The 17,078-nt window shown below is 38.2% G+C and overlaps 1 protein-coding gene across 1 annotated transcript; it reads right to left on the bottom strand.

The window, feature by feature from the left end:
• Positions 1 to 2,997: 2,997 nt before the first annotated feature.
• On the bottom strand, positions 2,998 to 9,423 carry LOC122643825. Its single transcript, XM_043837401.1, has 7 exons — positions 8,578 to 9,423; positions 7,131 to 7,411; positions 6,222 to 6,449; positions 5,502 to 5,986; positions 3,566 to 3,659; positions 3,116 to 3,327; positions 2,998 to 3,004 (listed from the first exon to the last, which is right to left on the bottom strand). Exons 1-7 carry the CDS (start codon positions 8,993 to 8,995, stop codon positions 2,998 to 3,000), a joined length of 1,725 nt encoding a protein of 574 aa, XP_043693336.1. The 5' UTR covers positions 8,996 to 9,423.
• Positions 9,424 to 17,078: the final 7,655 nt, after the last annotated feature.

The raw sequence follows: 17,078 nt of genomic DNA, 5'->3' as shown, positions 1-17,078 counted from the left end.
TTTGCAATAGTGATATTAATATTTGATCCATTGGAGAGAATCTTTTCCTATTCATCCATTGCACGAACTTCTAAGGAGGTATTTTAGTAACCAAGCCATTTAATGGCCTGAATCAATTGCATGGATGTGTTCTGCATTGTGCTTGATTCAGCAATCTTTTGTATTAGTGCACAGCCAATCATAATAGCCAATTTTGTGGTAATTATTTGGATAACCTTTTGTTCAATATCTTGGTCAAGTCAGGCTAATATGCTTTTCATCTGTGCTAATGGTAGCTGAAGTTTCAAGATATTTTTGAGGGAAATTTACATATACCCCCCTGAGGTTTAACGAAAGGATATTTTCACCCCCCAGGGTTGGAAAGTTCTACGTACCCCCCTGAGGTTTGCAAACGGTAACAGATAGGTCCATTCCGTCAATTCATGACTAACACTGTTAAAAAATAAACTTGAACTAACGGAATTGTCCTTCTAAGAAGAACCCCAAAAAAAAAAAAAAACCTGCAACTCACCTTCCCCAAAAGGGAAGATGAGTTGCAACCATCCTAGCCCCATTGATTCGTTAAAACGTTTGCCACTCAATCACTCCTCTTCAACCTCTTTGCCAGAATTGAATCTACCGAATCATCACCATCTTCACCATCACTCTCTACTCTCAACCATGGCAGAGGAAACCTAAACGAAAGCAGAGGAAGTCGTTGTAGTTGAGACAGAGAAAATTGCGATTGAGAAAGACGCACCACCACCACCATCGGTGCCGGAGGTCACGAGTCAACCAAACCCACCCTCATCGAAGAAGTTTCTGCTACTGCTACCGCGGAGGCTGAGAAGCCAAAGGTTGCTGAGGAGGAGACCATAGCTCAATCTGCTTCTTTTAAGGAGGTGAGTAACATTGTTTCCAATCTTCCTGACCCAGAGAAGAAAGCCCTCAAAGAGTTAAAGCAACTTATCTAGGAAGCACTTAACAAACATGAGTTCACTGCTCCTCTACCGGCGGCAAAGGAGGAAGAGAAGAAGGCTGAGATTCAAGAAGCCTTTGCCCCTGCAGAGGAAAAGCCAACTGCTATTGAAGAAACGTCGGTACCGACGATCATGGAAGAGCCCCCGAAGACGGAGGCTAGTAAAGTTGCAGAGTCGGTACTGGTCTCGGACATGGTGGAGGAGAAGAAAGAAGCACCATCAAAGAAGCCGGATGAAGTGACACCACTAGCATCGGCACCCGAAGCTGAGGAACCAGCAGTCGTGGTGGTTACAGAGGTGGTTGAGAAGATAACCTACGTTGATGACAATGGCGCTAAGACTGTTGAAGCCATTGAAGACACCATCATAGCCGTCTCTGCTCCTGTAGCACCGACTGAGGAAACTGCAGTGGCGGCTCCGGAAAAGGAAGGGGAGGTAGAGGCCGCCGCCGCACCTGCTGAAACAAAACAAGAAGAGATAACCGACGCTGTTGCGCTGCCACCACCACCACCAGAAGAGGTGTCAATATGGGGAATCCCTTTGCTTGCCGACGAGCGGAGCAATGTGGTCCTTCTGAAATTCCTTCGTGCCATGGATTTCAAGGTGAAGGACGCGTTCACCATGATCAAGAATACGATGGCATGGAGGAAAGAGCTTGGAATTGAGACCCTTCTTGAGGAAGACCTAGGTTTAGCTGCTCAGATTGATAGGCAAGCATTGGAGATTGATCGTTTTATTCTATTACAGGTAAAAAGGAACTGCATCTATTTTTTTATTGATTGTTCTGTATAGGATTGATTACAGTATCTTATTTTGATGTTTCAGTTCTGTTTATTTGGTGGGAAAAAACACAGAATGAGAGATTCATATCAGCTTTACATGAACAAAGGAATCAACAAATGGCTACCCTTCTAAAAAAGATGGAATCAAAGGCGTTGAGCTTACTGAAACGGAAGGATGAAGACATTGCAAGAGCGGCCAAAAGAACAATAGAGCTAATGCTTGAGAAGGGTAGAAATGGAGAACCAAACTTGGCAAAAAGTCGCTAAAGAGAACGAGGCCATGGTTGTGGCTTTGAATAATGCACTGGAACAGCTGAAAGAGAACGCTTGCTGCTTTCCTTCTACCGGAGCAGATGATTCGGTTCAAGCAAAGAGGTTGAAGAGAAGTGATTGAGTAGCAAATGTTTTAACGAATCAATGGGGCTGGGATGGTTGCAACTCATCTTCCCCAAAAGGGCAGATGAGTTGCAGGTTTTTTTTTTTTTGGGTTCTTCTTAGAAGGGCAATTCCGTCAGTTCAAGTCTATTTTTTAACAGTATTAGTCATGAACCGACGGAATGGACCTATCTGTTATCGTTTGCAAACCTCAGGGGGTACACAGAATTTTTCAAACCTGGGGGGTGAAAATATCCTTTAGTTAAACCTCAGGGGGGTATGTGTAAATTTGCCTATTTTTAATAATAAAAATGGTATAGTAGATAAAGCTTACAATGTGATGTAACCATGGTGTCCCCACCCCCACCCCCCCCCCCAACACCCAAAAAAAAGAAAAGAAGCCATGGTGCTTAGGCTGCTAGCTATAAGATCTCTAGTTTTTGCCCACTGAGTTCAACCGTGTTAGGCTGGGTCCAGCTGAATCTGGCAGGTTTAGGCTGAGTCAAACTGATTCTGGGACTATTCGAATCAGAATTAAATCCGAATCATTGAAGACCGGTCTCGTACTCAACAGTTTTAAACCTTTGTTTTTCCTTTCAAGGTCTTAGCTGCTGGTTTGTTTCCATTACACCAGGAGAAAGAAATACTAGACAAGCACTGTTCTACATATTTGCAATGGAAACTCAGTCTTTTGGGATTTCAAAACAGAACTTGACAATGATTGACTGAGTTTAATTTGGATCTTGAGTACTGATTCTTAAAACAGAATTTGACAATGATTGACTGAGTCTAAATCTGAAGTTCAAGATCAAGAAACAAAACCAACAGAATAACTTGAACTTCCAACAGAATTGAAAAAATATGCACATGAAGTAAAGGATCTAAGATCTGGAATTAATAAACAGAGAAGAACAGAATAAAGTTGAAGACTGAAATAAAAACTATTCTAATAACAGACGATTCTAATGAACTCAGAAACATTCCCTTCATCTAACTAACCCTAAGAATATTGCAAGTTGCTTCCGCAACTGAGCAACACGCAACTCAGCAACATTCCCTTCAACAACATTCGTTTCAACATTCTCGATCTGTAGTCCGTAGAAATCCAGCAGAAAAGTGACTTGTGGTGCATCAAGCTCAAACAAGGCTTGGGATTTTGTGACCTGAGGAAAGCGTGGAGTCTGCCCGTACTTGTTGCAAAGCCATTCAACCTTTACATCAAACGAAGCCCGAGAGTTGTTCAACAATGCTCGGCAATTAATTTATTCGATTGAGATTTTAGATTCATCAATTCCATCTATCTTCGTACTCAGGGCACCAATCTGGCCATTCATTGCAGCTATCTGCTCCTTCAGAAAGTTAAGTGTCTCTAAAAGGTTTGGTTGGTTAGCCATAACGCCTGTAGAGAGCGAAAGGGGAGATGGAAATAAAGGGTTTAGAAAAGCAAACAGGAAAAGCGAGACGTCGCATACCAGAGAACGTTCGCTGCAGGTTGCTTCTGCTCTTGCCCTGAATACCACGGTCACTATCTCTCCGTTTTCCTCTGTATCAAACATTCAAACCCAGTGTAGCAGCCCATTAATTCTCTAATTATATAAGCATTGGGACCGTCTCAAGCAGTCAAGCTTTCCCAAGAAGGAATGTTTCTTTTTTTTGGTTTGGAATGGGGGTGATGATAAGGAAACGGGAGGGAGAAGAGAGAATATTGGAGTGATAAGGATTTTTTGCGAAAAATACTCAAAACAAGGAAAGAAACGTGGAGAAGAGAGAGAGAGAGAGAGAGAGAGAGAGAGAGAGTGTGTGAGAATATTGGAGTTAGATATGCCTTTCCCTTCCAAAAAAAAAAAGGTCATTATCAAGTAACATTCAAAATCTTATTAAATTAAATTGATTAACACAATCTTTAATCTGTACAATCATTATTCAAGTAATATTTAAAATCTTATTAAATTAAATTAAATATTTTTTATTACTTAAATTGCATCAAAGGTCATTATCGTTTGATTCTAATCTGACGATTCACAGGTTGGTTGTGTGGAATATACACTACCCACGCAATCAAGTACAGTTCTTTTTCCCTAATAAAAAATGAAGTACATTATAATCTTGAGGGTTTTTGAAGATTCAACAGGTTCCAGAATACGAGGAAAAGAGAATCATGATCTAAGAGATATGGATTGAGAGTGACTTGTATAACTCTAAATAGTATACCCTAGACCCTAAACACTAAACCTGAAACCCTCGACTCTATTTCCTAAACCCTAAATTAAACGTTCGAATCCACGTATAATACGTGGATTTACTATGGAACAAACTACATGGCCCTTCTCATCAGCCCAAGTCTTGGGGCCTCACATTATGGTTGCATCTTCAGCTGCCATGGCTAAAGAAATCTTCTTCAAGATCCATGACTTTATCTCCTCACTTCGCCCCGAAGTGGCCGTTGAAGACAACAATAGATAGCATGAATGGCTGCAGCTTCATCATGGCACCATATTGTCTATTAGCTGTTCATGGGCTACATTATGACCCAAGGCCTGAAACCCCTCCCCTAGCCCAGAAAATTCCAGGCGGGTTCGTTCTTTGTGAGCCCAAATTGCATACTCTTAAGGTTCACTGTACTTCTCATTTCTATTTTATCCGATCAGAGAATCTAGTTTGTGTGGGAATTGGGATGCAGACCCGTGAAAATTGCCCCCAATTCCAATTCCAATTCTATTTGAATTTAAAGTGGGCATCTTATGGGTTCAGCGTTCTTCATAACCCATGGTAATCTATCAGCTCCATAGGTAACTGAAAATCTCAAAAATATTTTCAGAACTGGTAGTCGAAGAACCCATTATTCACGTTGGTCTGTAGCCCTTCGAGTGTTCGATGACTTTTTCAAACTTTTTGCCAAGCTTCATTCTACAGCATATATTATTTGGGCTGCAACTAAAGAGCAGAATATAAAGTCTGATCACCAGTAGAAGCTACCACAAGGCAAATACAGATAACTATGGAGAGAATTCCCTTAAAATTCAAATCTAACTGATATAATAGTCAGTACCACCTGCAGTCATTCTTACTAATTCACTTACCTTATCAGTAAATAAATATTTGGATGTATGCATTCAGATCATAGTACAACCGCATAATTCCAATCTTGCGTGAAAATGCCGCCCATGAACTTCACATTTTGGAGCCATGTACAGATACTAAGGTGGCATCGAACTGGCAAGAGACTGTTCTGTTTATTTTCTCAATCAAACTTGTAACAGAGAACTAACATCACTCGAGGGGGATCAACTCACATGATCTCATATGTACACTAACAGAAAGGTAAAGGGGGTGGGGGGATCAAACCCAGTTGTTGGAGAGTGAAAAGTTATGGAATCTAAATGACAGTTCCCCTGCCGTGTCTCTGTCTCCCATAATCTCAGGCCCATTGCCCTGGATGTGGCTCTCAGTTGGAGGCTGTGACAATTGAACTTCAGTAGGTAGAGGCAGGACTTGCCTCTCATTTGAAGGACGCCATGATAAACGGACTTCGGATGGTGGTGGCAATGCAGGTGGTGAGCTGGCCTTAAACTTGCCAATGCCATCATTTTCGGAAGCCAATGTGCAGTCCCACATGAACACATGGATGAAAATCGGACGCAAGGCATGGCGGTGCAATGACAACTTCTGGCTGAGCGAGACCGTGTCAAAACATCGGATTGCCCCAGTTGAAGAAACCATCCAAGGAAGGACTTTCTGGTTTGATACTCTTGAGATCACCAGGAACTTAGATGCACTCATTGCCTCTCTGTAAAGATCCCTAAGTCCTGATCGTGTTGATGCTAGCTCATTATTCTCATCATCAACAACGGAAGAAATGTAAATGAATCCCTGCCCATCATCATATGAGAAGCATAAGCAAAATCTTAACAAATGGAAGGCCAAAGTACACAAATCTTCAGTTAGAGGTCATATTTATTTTTCAATAGCCTACATTGTTCTAACGACGTTGAGCAGTTTCTTACTGATGAAGTATCACTTTTTATATATATATGTGACCCAATGCCCTATCTTGTCAATAAGAGAACATATTAAAGGGGGATAAGATCTCTTATATACCACAAACCTCTTCTGTACGACTAATTGCAAACCCAAGCTTTGTGTCACCTTCCTTAAGATCAATCTCCAATGCAAACTCTCCTCCAATAGGAGCATACCAGAGACGAACTGCTCTCACCACACCAATATCGACCCCATGGTAATCTTCAAACCCATAGAGGCTAACATTTGCAAGATTTGATAGGTCAGAAAATGACCCAGCATTGACAGTAGCTGAAGCAGTCTCCCCAGAGATCTGCCACAAAAGTAGTAGTATAAATATCATAGGCACTGTTGCAAATATTCCAGAAAGTGATACAAACTGAATTGTACAAGCATTTCAAATATGAGATATGCATGTAGTAAACCAAAGTTTTTGTCTACCAACACAGTAGCAACATATGATATATGCCTGGATATGCAACCCCCATTTGATGGGTCTCAACTTGGAGATCTACTACATGAATGATGTGCCCTCTGGATATCCTTCCTATTCAGTTAAGCTCCTTTCAGAATATCCTCTTATATTGTTAGGCACAATTGTTCAAAACAGTGTACATACTCAACATCAGTCCTTCAATCAGGCCAATCATTCTACTCAGAGAACTTGAAGGTAGAACCCAATGGATTGCAGATTCTACTTACCAGCCAGTTCCATTGCTTTGACACAGATACTATAAGAGGTCCAGAATGAGATGGTCTACATTTCCTATGTGGAAAATGCTAAAGGATTACAGTGAAGGGGGAAAAAGTAAGATTGTCATAATGGTTTTAAGGTACCGTGGATCATATCTGAGGAGGCCTAGCCCTGTGGGGGAGTTCAAAACTTTGGTTCAAGCTGATTAAAAGCTGGTATAAGAGTGTAATTATATGGCATAGAAAAAATTAATAAATGAATAAAAGGAGGGTTTAATTATAGCAACTTTTCCAAATTTACCTTCGTAAGGAGGGACTCAGTCTGGATATTCATAAATGATATAGGGACCCCATTGGCATGAGAAGCATTTAACCAGGCATTTGCCCTAGCAAGCGTGTCCTCAATGTCATTGTACCGTGAAGCAACTCGGTCTGATGCCTTTGGAAGAAACAGTATAGAAAGAAAGCAACTTGAATTGGGAACTGTAAGCAACTGCATCTTCCTCTCCCAGCGGTATGATACATAACCATCTTGAAGCTGTGCTTTGCTTAATGCAGAGACCACCCTAGATCTTCTTGAACCTGAATATCCAAAATATTGCCTTTTACATTGCTGAAAAAGTTAAATAGATATCCATATGGTCTGTCTCGGTTTATATTTCAATGAATTTTGTGAGGGAACAAATGTGGTTAAACCCAATAGTAACCCTACTTGAACAAACTTCAGATGCTACCAAACAACCCAGAAGGTAATGTAAGGACAGATTAGATTTGCAAACATCCCATCCAAGGTTTTCCACAAAAAATGTCAATAAAGCATGGTTTGGCAATAAAATTGGATTCGTACTGGTGTTGCACAGATAGTATAAATGCTTTGGAGGCTACTAGTCCATACGCTCACATGTCCTCAAACCAACAGTAACAAATCTCTGTAACATAAAAGGGTTAACCTTTGTGCTATAGCCATAAACCACTTCTAGTTCAGGATGTAGGTGCAATAGCACAAAAGCAAGAAAGTACGAACCAAAGCAAAGGATAAGTGATGTTCATGTTTCCATTTTCCTTTAGGATAGAAAGCACCCCCACTACATCATTTAGAATGCGAGTGCAGACTAGTCTATTGTAGTCTAGAGAAGAAAACAGATTAACAGCAAGCGAAGTTAGCTAAAACACCAGGATCAAGTACTTTATACCTAGAAAGTACAGTTAACTACTAACCTTCCATGCCCTGTGAAAAATGTTTGAAAAACAAAGTGAAGTGAGCTCCACAAGAGCACCTGGAAAACCAAGGGGGGGAAGCAGAAAACCCCATACGTGGTGGGTTTGATTCAAATTAATAAATATTTCAGCTTAATAGTCCACCCAAAAAACCACTTGATTCAAATTATTCAAAAGGAACCAAAAAGCATTTGATTCAAATTACCCAAAACTTTTGAACCCACTCCACTAGTTTAAGTTTGAGCAATGAGAGTACCTATATCAGGAAGGGAGAATCACATACCACTTTTAGTCTTAACCAATCGAAATGCTAGATCGGTTAAAAAAATATGTTAGATCAAGCCATGGAAAAGCTGTGAGATTTTATTTCTGATAAACCCAAAATTATGTATTGTACTTACAAACATTCCTTCCTTTGCAGGCCTTTGATTTGTCAAAATTATATTTACAACCAAACATTCACTTTGAATTTCATATAAACTCGTACGGAGAGAGAGAGAGAGAGAGAGAGAGAGAGAGAGAGAGCTTACCTTGAAAGGCAAGGCAATCGCTTTCCGTCCGATCAGCGAATCCAACAGCGTAGTTTGGATCATCAATAGATCTCAACATATACTGCTTCCTCCCGGCGGCCTCGTTGGGGACGATACAGGCCTGCAACTCAACGACCTCGTATCGGCCGCGTCTGACTCGGACCTTAATCAACGTCTCCCTCTTCTTGAACGACGTGTGGAGGAGTTTCTGCACCCCGTGCTTTCCGTTCTTGAACGGCGGTCGAACGGACAACACGTTTCCGATCTTCAGCTCCTCCACGATGTCGCCTGTCTGAAGCATGTTTCCGTTCCATTCGTCAGCTTTCGAGCTCCCTTTCAAGCATTCAATCGCCAATACATATCCTCCCTTATTACTTCCCTCGTGGATTTCCCCTGACAAGCTTCGCTCCATGGTCATCGTCCCTACTTCCTCAAGGATTATGGTGGGGAACCTCAAGCATCAAACTGAAAACTTGAAACCCACTCAAGTCTCCAAATTCCTTCTTCAGAGTAACGTGATTAATTGCATAAATCGAGCTCTTTGGTTCAGGCTGAGTACTGATCATTTCCACTGAAACCTGGAAACATAAAACATGTTTCTTCTTATTCAAATCCAAAGACCGACCTGAAATTTTTTCTGCTCAGGCGAGAATTCAAGTGGAGACAACAAAAATTGGAGAAGATAAAAAGGAAAAGAAGAATTGAATGAAAATTCGCACGGAACTCAGAAGCCCTGAAGCGAATCTTCACTGCCCAGAAGCGATAAAGTAGAAAAGAGAAAAAACGTTATCTCGGCTCGGATATGAGATACCGAGTGAAGCAGCACCTGGGCTTTTAGGAGATTCTTCTGAGAGGGAGAATCCGAAATCTCTCGGATTAAGAAAAAAAAATCTGTGTGTCTGTCACCGATAAAAAAAGAGAAAGGAAGAGAGAGAGAGAGAGGGGGTGTGGAGGGACTTAATAAGAATATAAAATGATGCTTGAAAGCCATTGAAGAAGAAGGGGTTGTAGGCTCAGCTGTGTGGGTCCCCGTGGGGCAGCTGCAAGCTTCCCCGCCACTGCCTCACATCACATGATACAGTGTTTGGCGACTTGGAGATTTCTGAGTGAATGAATGAGAACAAGGAAGACGCATTCAAATGGGTTGTTTTTTGGGGGGAGGGTCTTTTTTTTCCGTTATTGCGTGGTACAGTGTTTCACAATCCATTGCATATATGTATCTGTCCACACGCTACCACAGCAAAACGTTGACGTTGAGACTGAAGAAAAGCAGAATTTCTTGGAGTTACTGACGCAAATGCGCTGCGATTTGTGATTGCTAGAGCCCACATATGGATCTTCAATGACTGGAAGAGTCATTCTTTCATTAAAAAAAAACAAAAAAGGAAACCAAGGCCCCACTTGGGAGTTAGGACCTCTCAGACGAAGCAGCACGACCCACGAGCCGAGGATTGTCCAAGAGGACTTGGGGTGGATACACCACGATGTAAGCCTTAAGAGTCTGTACTCCGCAGGGAATGAAGAAAAAACCACAAAGAAGGCGATTATAGATTCAGCCCGCAAAACCATTATAAGTTTATGGGATTTATTCACTGTGGCAATACACCGAACACTTGGCGGTTGCACTGGTTGCATAAATAAAACAGGCCAAGTAATCTTATCGACTCATCCCAGTTGTAGACTTGTAGTTTCATGTACAATGAATGAAATATGCTATTATCAGTACGGCTGGATCCCCACCGTGCAATGGGGACCAAAACGTTTGTTGGTTTGGGATCCACTTACCGTACGAGTGGGATAGTGGGTTCCCAGCCGTCTTATCATTTTATTGTCCACTTGGCCTTAAGTCCCATCTCCCGAGTCAAACCATGGAGAACCAAAAGTCTAACAAGGGTGTTAAACATGTCAGAGTAAGCTAAATGGCAGGACAAGAGGGCAAGAGAGCAAGAGATCGCTGCCTGATGGTGTTTATATGTCTCGGTGCAGTACCCATGCAATCAGGGTAAGTAATTTGGATCAACATCTTATGTTCTAATTATTTTTTTTATTTAAGAATTTTAAAAGGGAACGGGTTTCCTACTATGTCAATGTGAGGAGGAATCTGCATACCACACCAAGGGTGAAGTAGAGAATGGTATCATCTACTTGGAGTCCACATGGATCGAAATATGAGAGAATGTATAACTTTGAGCTCCATGGTTTATTGTGTGAGAAGATGTATGAAGAAATCTATACTCGGACGTTGTATGCTTTTTTTTCCTATTTTAGAATTAAGTTAATTTGCTTTGTTTCTCAAAAAAATAAAATTAATAAGGTCAATTTTTTTTTATTTAATTTTTGTGGTCTGACTAATAAGGTCAACTTACTCCAATGGGTGTTATGCAAAAGAAGGATCTCATATAATGTTTGCATTTTAGTGCAAATATAATATCTAAAAAAAATAAAGACTCATTAAGATATAATATATAGCATTAATTTTTTTGGGGGGTACGGAGAAGATATAATAGCATTAAGTTGCATAAGTATATGTGTCCAATAATAATTGTCCTTAATATAAATAATATCATAATAACTAGTAATATAATTGAATACATAAAATAATTAGTGGTAAATATGTATTATATGTTATAGCTTGTGCACTAGAAAACCAAGTTATTTTTCATAAAAAATTAGTATTGTTTGAGAACATTATATTATTGATAATGTATCAATTTAATATTCAAATCCATATATTTATTCTGAATATCATAGATTAGACTTACGTCCATGAAAAATATCTTTTATCGTAAGGTGAGGATACTCAATCACTCATTCTAACAATCTTGTGAGATGATATTAAATTTGTGTAAAATGCCATTTTTAGAAAAAATATGAGTTTGGAAACTTCTGTTTAGAATGATCTTCTTTATCATGAATACCTATTTTCATTTCTCTACACCTACAAATAATTGAAGAGCACCTTAAATCTACCTATATATTAGTTGAGCTCACTTAAAAGGATCAAGACTTGCAGCTAAATGTATCCCATATAAGCATTTATGAGTACAAATCAGTATAATGCATTAATCAAATGATCTCTAAATGTTCAATCTTTGCATTGCAATTTGAAGCTTTTGGAAGGTCTATTGAATTTTCTTTTCAACTTTTGAACCTATAAGAAACATAGTTGATTGAGATTTTATGATTCTCAAGCTAAACGACCCATCTAACAGTGGTGTTTTTTTAAATAAAGCACCAAACTATGTTATTGATGACATTCGAGAACTGAGTTCTTCTTTAGTTTCAATAACTTTTCTTTTTGTTTCACGGACTATGAACTCTGTTGCTAATGTCCTGGCAAGGAAGGTCCTGTCTATCATGTGTATGACAGATTAACCAATTTTCACTCTGTGGCTTGACAACCTTTGCTCGTCCGATGCCATTGGTTGTACACATGTCTTCCATTAGTAAAGCTTTTCTTTACCCAAAAAAAAAAATAAAAAAGATAAACATATAAGAATATGTTGCGAGTCATAAATGCATCAGACCATGCTATTTATTTGACAAGCATATTGACGAGTTAAAGAACTTTAGAACCCATGCTAGGTATAGTTCACGTATATACAAAATAATGGCAATGAAGATGATTTAGGGTTCTAATACACAAAGGAGTTGTGTCCATGTTTACTTACCACACATCGTCTCCATCTTGCTACATAACACCAATTCCAATTCCTTTCTCTTTTAATTGAAATTAGTATAATAAATGTACTTGGCTCCACATATGCTTTCTCATAGTTCCATCTTAATATTTCTTTTATGATTCTTAAAGGAAATATTAATTCATTTATTTGCTTATTGATTAAAGCTAAACAAGCTAACTATTTTAATAACTCGATCATTTTTTTTTACACTTGAAAAAGAGGGGAGGATACTTATATTCATTCCAACATAAAACAATTCAAAACATTCTAAGGGAGAAGTGGAGCATGCAAAACATGTGATATATGTGCCTTAGACTTCAATTTTAAAAGGGCACTAATGGTGGTTTTGAAGTTCCTAGCAATAATTTTCTTAATATGTTTTGATTTTATTTATCATTTTAACCTTTGAATTTATCCCCTTGATCTCTTGTTTAGTGCTCAGGAGCCATATTATTAACATATCATTCATAATAATACTACAATAAATTATCTTTTAATGTTTTATTTAAGTAAATGACTATATCTAGTAACATTTTAAAGAAAATTAATTGCAACTATCTATCATATTTTATCTTATCATTTTAAGTGAATTTATATATTATTAGTTAAAAGAATATTTATTTAAGCAATATGACATTTCTTTCCAATCAATTTGACTATATATTCATAAATTTTAATTTTTATTAGAGGTTAGAGCACCCAAAAAGAATGATGAAAAAGAAAATGTTCTCATGCACCAAACATCTCCAAGTGTATCACTCGCTCTTAATAATAATTGTGTTATCATCAACACAATTAATAATAATTTTACTGGTAATAAAATTTCAATTAGTATTTACCTCAAAATCATCTTAACCAAGTGCCTCTCCTCTAACCATAAAAAAAAAAAGTGCCCCACATGAGTGTAATATCATTTAAATCCACATTCGTCGTCATTATGTGGCAGTTTTATTGGCATTTGCAAATGGTTCCACACATATCCCATGTCACGGATCTGGGTCTTCTTCAATCGTGGCAAGAGCTGGAGGGTCCAGCATTCGAAAACCACCCTACAAACAGGAGATTGGTCATTTCAAGGGGGGGCAGGTGAGACCCACCTGTGAAATGACCAACCCATCCCTGTTTTTGCTGTCATTTAGTGGGGTTGGACCCTCTAGCTCCCACCACCATTTTCCTGTGTCACCCTTTATTTATGGAAAAGATTTCAAGTACAAACATGTGGCAGACTATCATATTGAGAGATGATTGTACACTGAATAGGCAAAAGGTTTGTGCAATGATTACCGTGCACACAGTCGTCCGATGGAATAGAGGAGGGTGCACCAGATTCTCAACTCCAGCTAATAGCTTTGTGCATGATCGAACACCATGCACGGCCGTGCACAAAAATTTCCCCCAAATCAGTATTTTGTAAAATATTGTTAATGATAGAAGATGATAAGCAATAGCTTAACAGTAATTTTAATACATTTCCAACCTTTTGGGTGCTCTATCTATCCAATAGTTAAAAACACATTTTCTAGGTTTTGTCTCATTTAAGAACAAGATGCCTTTTATGAATAAAAGTAATATTTTAACTGATGCTCTTGTTACTGATAAATTATTAATCAAATTTATAGTGGAAGAGATACCAAAGCAGTTGACTTTCTAGTTAGTTCCCATTGATCTCTATCCAAATGTAATGTTGGTGGGGTAAGTGGGCTTCCACTTCTACCAATGGCAGGCAATTATACTCTATTTTACCTCCTAAAGAAGGTATATATTTAGAGAAGTTTCCCCCCCCCCCCTTTATGTGGTACCCCTTTAAGGTAACTTATGCAACAAAAAAGAAAAAACATATAAAATATCAAAGTAGAAACTAGTAGATGAGTCACCATATTATCAATCTACATATTCATCAACACTATTGCTGATGTTGTGATTATTATTATAATTGATCCCCTTAAAATTAATTATCATTTTTGTAAGATACTTTGGTAATGTTTGTTCTAAAATAATATTGGATATATTCATCCCATCAACACTACTGACGATATTGTGATTTTTTATTACAGTTGACCCTGTTAAATTTAAGGTCAAATGTTCTCTGTGCCAGGGATGCAGTCTGCGTCCAAACACACGGGGGTGGGCAAAATGACCACCCTGCCCCCTTGAATGATAGGCCCATGTGTCTGGGCGCAGGCTATGCTGCGGCACATAGAACATCAATCCTAAAATTAATTATTATTTGTATAAGAGACTTTAGTAATGTTTGTTCTAAAATAATATTAGATATAAAAAATTACGAAAACAATGGTTGCATCAAAGGAAGCAACAAAAAGTTGTTTGGATGGAAGGTAACATAGGTCTGTATAGAGAAAGATGCCCTAAAATTATATTTAATGGTGTAGGGGATTATGAAAAAAAGAAAGCAAGAAACATGAGAAAACAAATTTGCCAACAAAAGAAGAAGCAATAAACAGCCAAAAGTTGGTAGGTTTTGAATTTAATCTGTTAATGATTAGTAGTAGTCTAGGTAGCACAATAAATTTTCATTAAAACAACTAGTTCCTGCATCTTAATAGAATTTGAACTTCACAACTTCTGGTGGATATTTTGGTTCCCATCAGGCATGCAAATTGAAGCATGAAGCATGATAAATATGTAAAACTACAGTATTCAATATAAATCACTTTCTTGTTGTTGGACTCAGCTCTCACGATTTCAAATTGATCCTATTTTAAGTGGATGTATACTATGGATTTTTTCTATTCCTCATTTGAATTAGAATATAGAAGTACGAAAAAAAATTTCTGAGCTGTCGGGGCAGGGTATGCTAGCACTTTTGTCTGTGTCTCTCTCTCTCTCTCCTCTGCAAATGAAATTACCTCACTATCCTCCTTTGTATAATACCATTTTACCGTATCTCGTTGGTTTGCTCCTATCCTACCTGCTCCGACAACTCTCTCTTATATAAATAAAACTCCTATAATACCCAATTGCTCTCCCGTCATCTAAATTTTTTATTATTATTTTGGTGAATAAAAATATATTAAAAAAATAGAAAATGATACATCAGTCATGATGTCAAGACCAGTGAAGAATCCCAAAAGAAAGAAAGAAAATCTCCCAAAGATGAAACATAACTCCAACTACAAGCTGGAATAACAAATTAACTCAAAATTTTGAATTTGTAATCCACAGCTTTAATTATTATTAGTCTTGGGTATTAGAGCACTAAGAGTTCATATATAACTCCAATGATCCTCACTTCATCCAACTTAGATGAATATTAAATTCTCAATAATCCAAACAAATGCTAAACTTATTGTTTCCATTTTTATCAACTGAAAAATGCCTTCAATTAATATAAAGAGAGTTGAACAAGAAAATCAATATGCACATCTACTAACGGAAGTTCATCAATGAAAAATGCCTTCTATAGTGAAAATTTGATTTTTTTTATTTATGTTTTTTGGATAGGTTAACTCCAAGAAGAGTTGATCTCATAACTTCTTAATTGTGAGGTAATGGTCCTTGCCAACTGAGTTACACTTTAGGATTGAAGATTCATCATGATTACATATGCCGGATATCATTTTTTTAGTGACATAAGTCCCTTATAGAACAAGGAAATCAACATGCACATCTCCCACCTGAAATGCCTAACCAGAAGAAAATTTGGCACTCCAATGTGTGGCATCCATCAATTAGTCGTAGTAAACAAAAAAAGGTCTCTCTCTCTCTCTCTCTTCCTTTCTTTCTCTCTCCCTCTTCCTTTCGAATGAAATGATATCTTGCTTCTCTCTTGTGTAGAAAACCATTCTATCATGCTTCATTAGTGAGTTTCTCTATATCGTTTGCTCAGAGAACTTTCTCCCTAAAAAAATATTAGGTTTATATTTGAAATTGTGATAGATGTCATCACATTTTGTGACATTAATTAGTAAAACCTTTTTTGGGCCCATGAAAATGATGGCATCCATGGGTGAAGTCACAACTTTCTTTTTTATTTCCATTGACTCTAAAAATGGACTACCATAGAGGGAAGGCGTTATACATCAGCACCAGCTGGTCTAGGCATACAAAAGGACCCAGTTTTGTTAGTCTACCCTATATACACCTTTTACCAGTATTCTAAAGGTACTTTTAGAAGAGCAAATGAAAAAGAAAACCCACCATTACCCTAATACAGATTATAAAAAATTATGGGAAAAAGATCTCTGTCCGGGAGTGTGGCCTACTCTAGCACTCCCATGAGTCTATCTCTCTCCTTCCTATGTGAAAAGACACCTCTGTCCTTTTGTTTTAATCAAGAGAGATAGACACACGGAGATGCCTTGACATAGAGCACACTCCCGCATTGCAAAACCTGCTTCCCAAAAATTATATAACACAACCGAATCTATGATCCAGGAAATTTACACAATCCATGCCAACATGGCCACGGAAACTCATTGAAAAGAAATTAAAGAACCCATTAACAAGATCAAACTAAACAACGAAAGATGAAAGATAAATTCGAATTACACTAATCACAAAATCCAAAACCAGAAGATGAAAACTGTACAACTTAGAGGGACTTTATAGTTCACACCCCCGGCCCCCCTTCTTCATCCACAACCATTGGATGATGTGATCTTCATGCCGTTCGCATGTAATGGTATCTCTCAATCAAGTCAATGAGTACACAAGAGGGATGTCTCATAATCCGTGTACAAAGTGACCCACATGATTAGGAAGGAGAGAGAGAAAGAGATTGTGTGTGAAAGTGATGTACATCTGTAGGAAGAAGTGGCAAGAACCAACACCTCATAATTTAACGCTCCTATTCACTTT

Source organism: Telopea speciosissima, chromosome 10 (genome assembly GCF_018873765.1).
Source record: "Telopea speciosissima isolate NSW1024214 ecotype Mountain lineage chromosome 10, Tspe_v1, whole genome shotgun sequence".
Lineage (NCBI taxonomy): Eukaryota > Viridiplantae > Streptophyta > Magnoliopsida > Proteales > Proteaceae > Telopea > Telopea speciosissima.
The sequence above is the reverse complement of the archived record's forward strand: the minus strand, read 5'-3'. Positions and strand labels throughout refer to the sequence as shown.

What these genes read in the sequence shown, in the direction of transcription:
- LOC122643825 (XM_043837401.1), bottom strand. Translation starts at nt 8,995, where the DNA reads ATGACCATGGAGCGAAGCTTGTCAGGGGAAATCCACGAGGGAAGTAAT. An exon ending in CGATTGCCTTGCCTTTCAAG is followed by an intron (nt 7,412 to 8,577) that starts GTAAGCTCTCTC and finishes TTGGATATTCAG; the next exon opens with GTTCAAGAAGATCTAGGGTG. An exon ending in TGCGACGTCTCGCTTTTCCT is followed by an intron (nt 3,328 to 3,565) that starts GTTTGCTTTTCT and finishes TTTGATGTAAAG; the next exon opens with GTTGAATGGCTTTGCAACAA.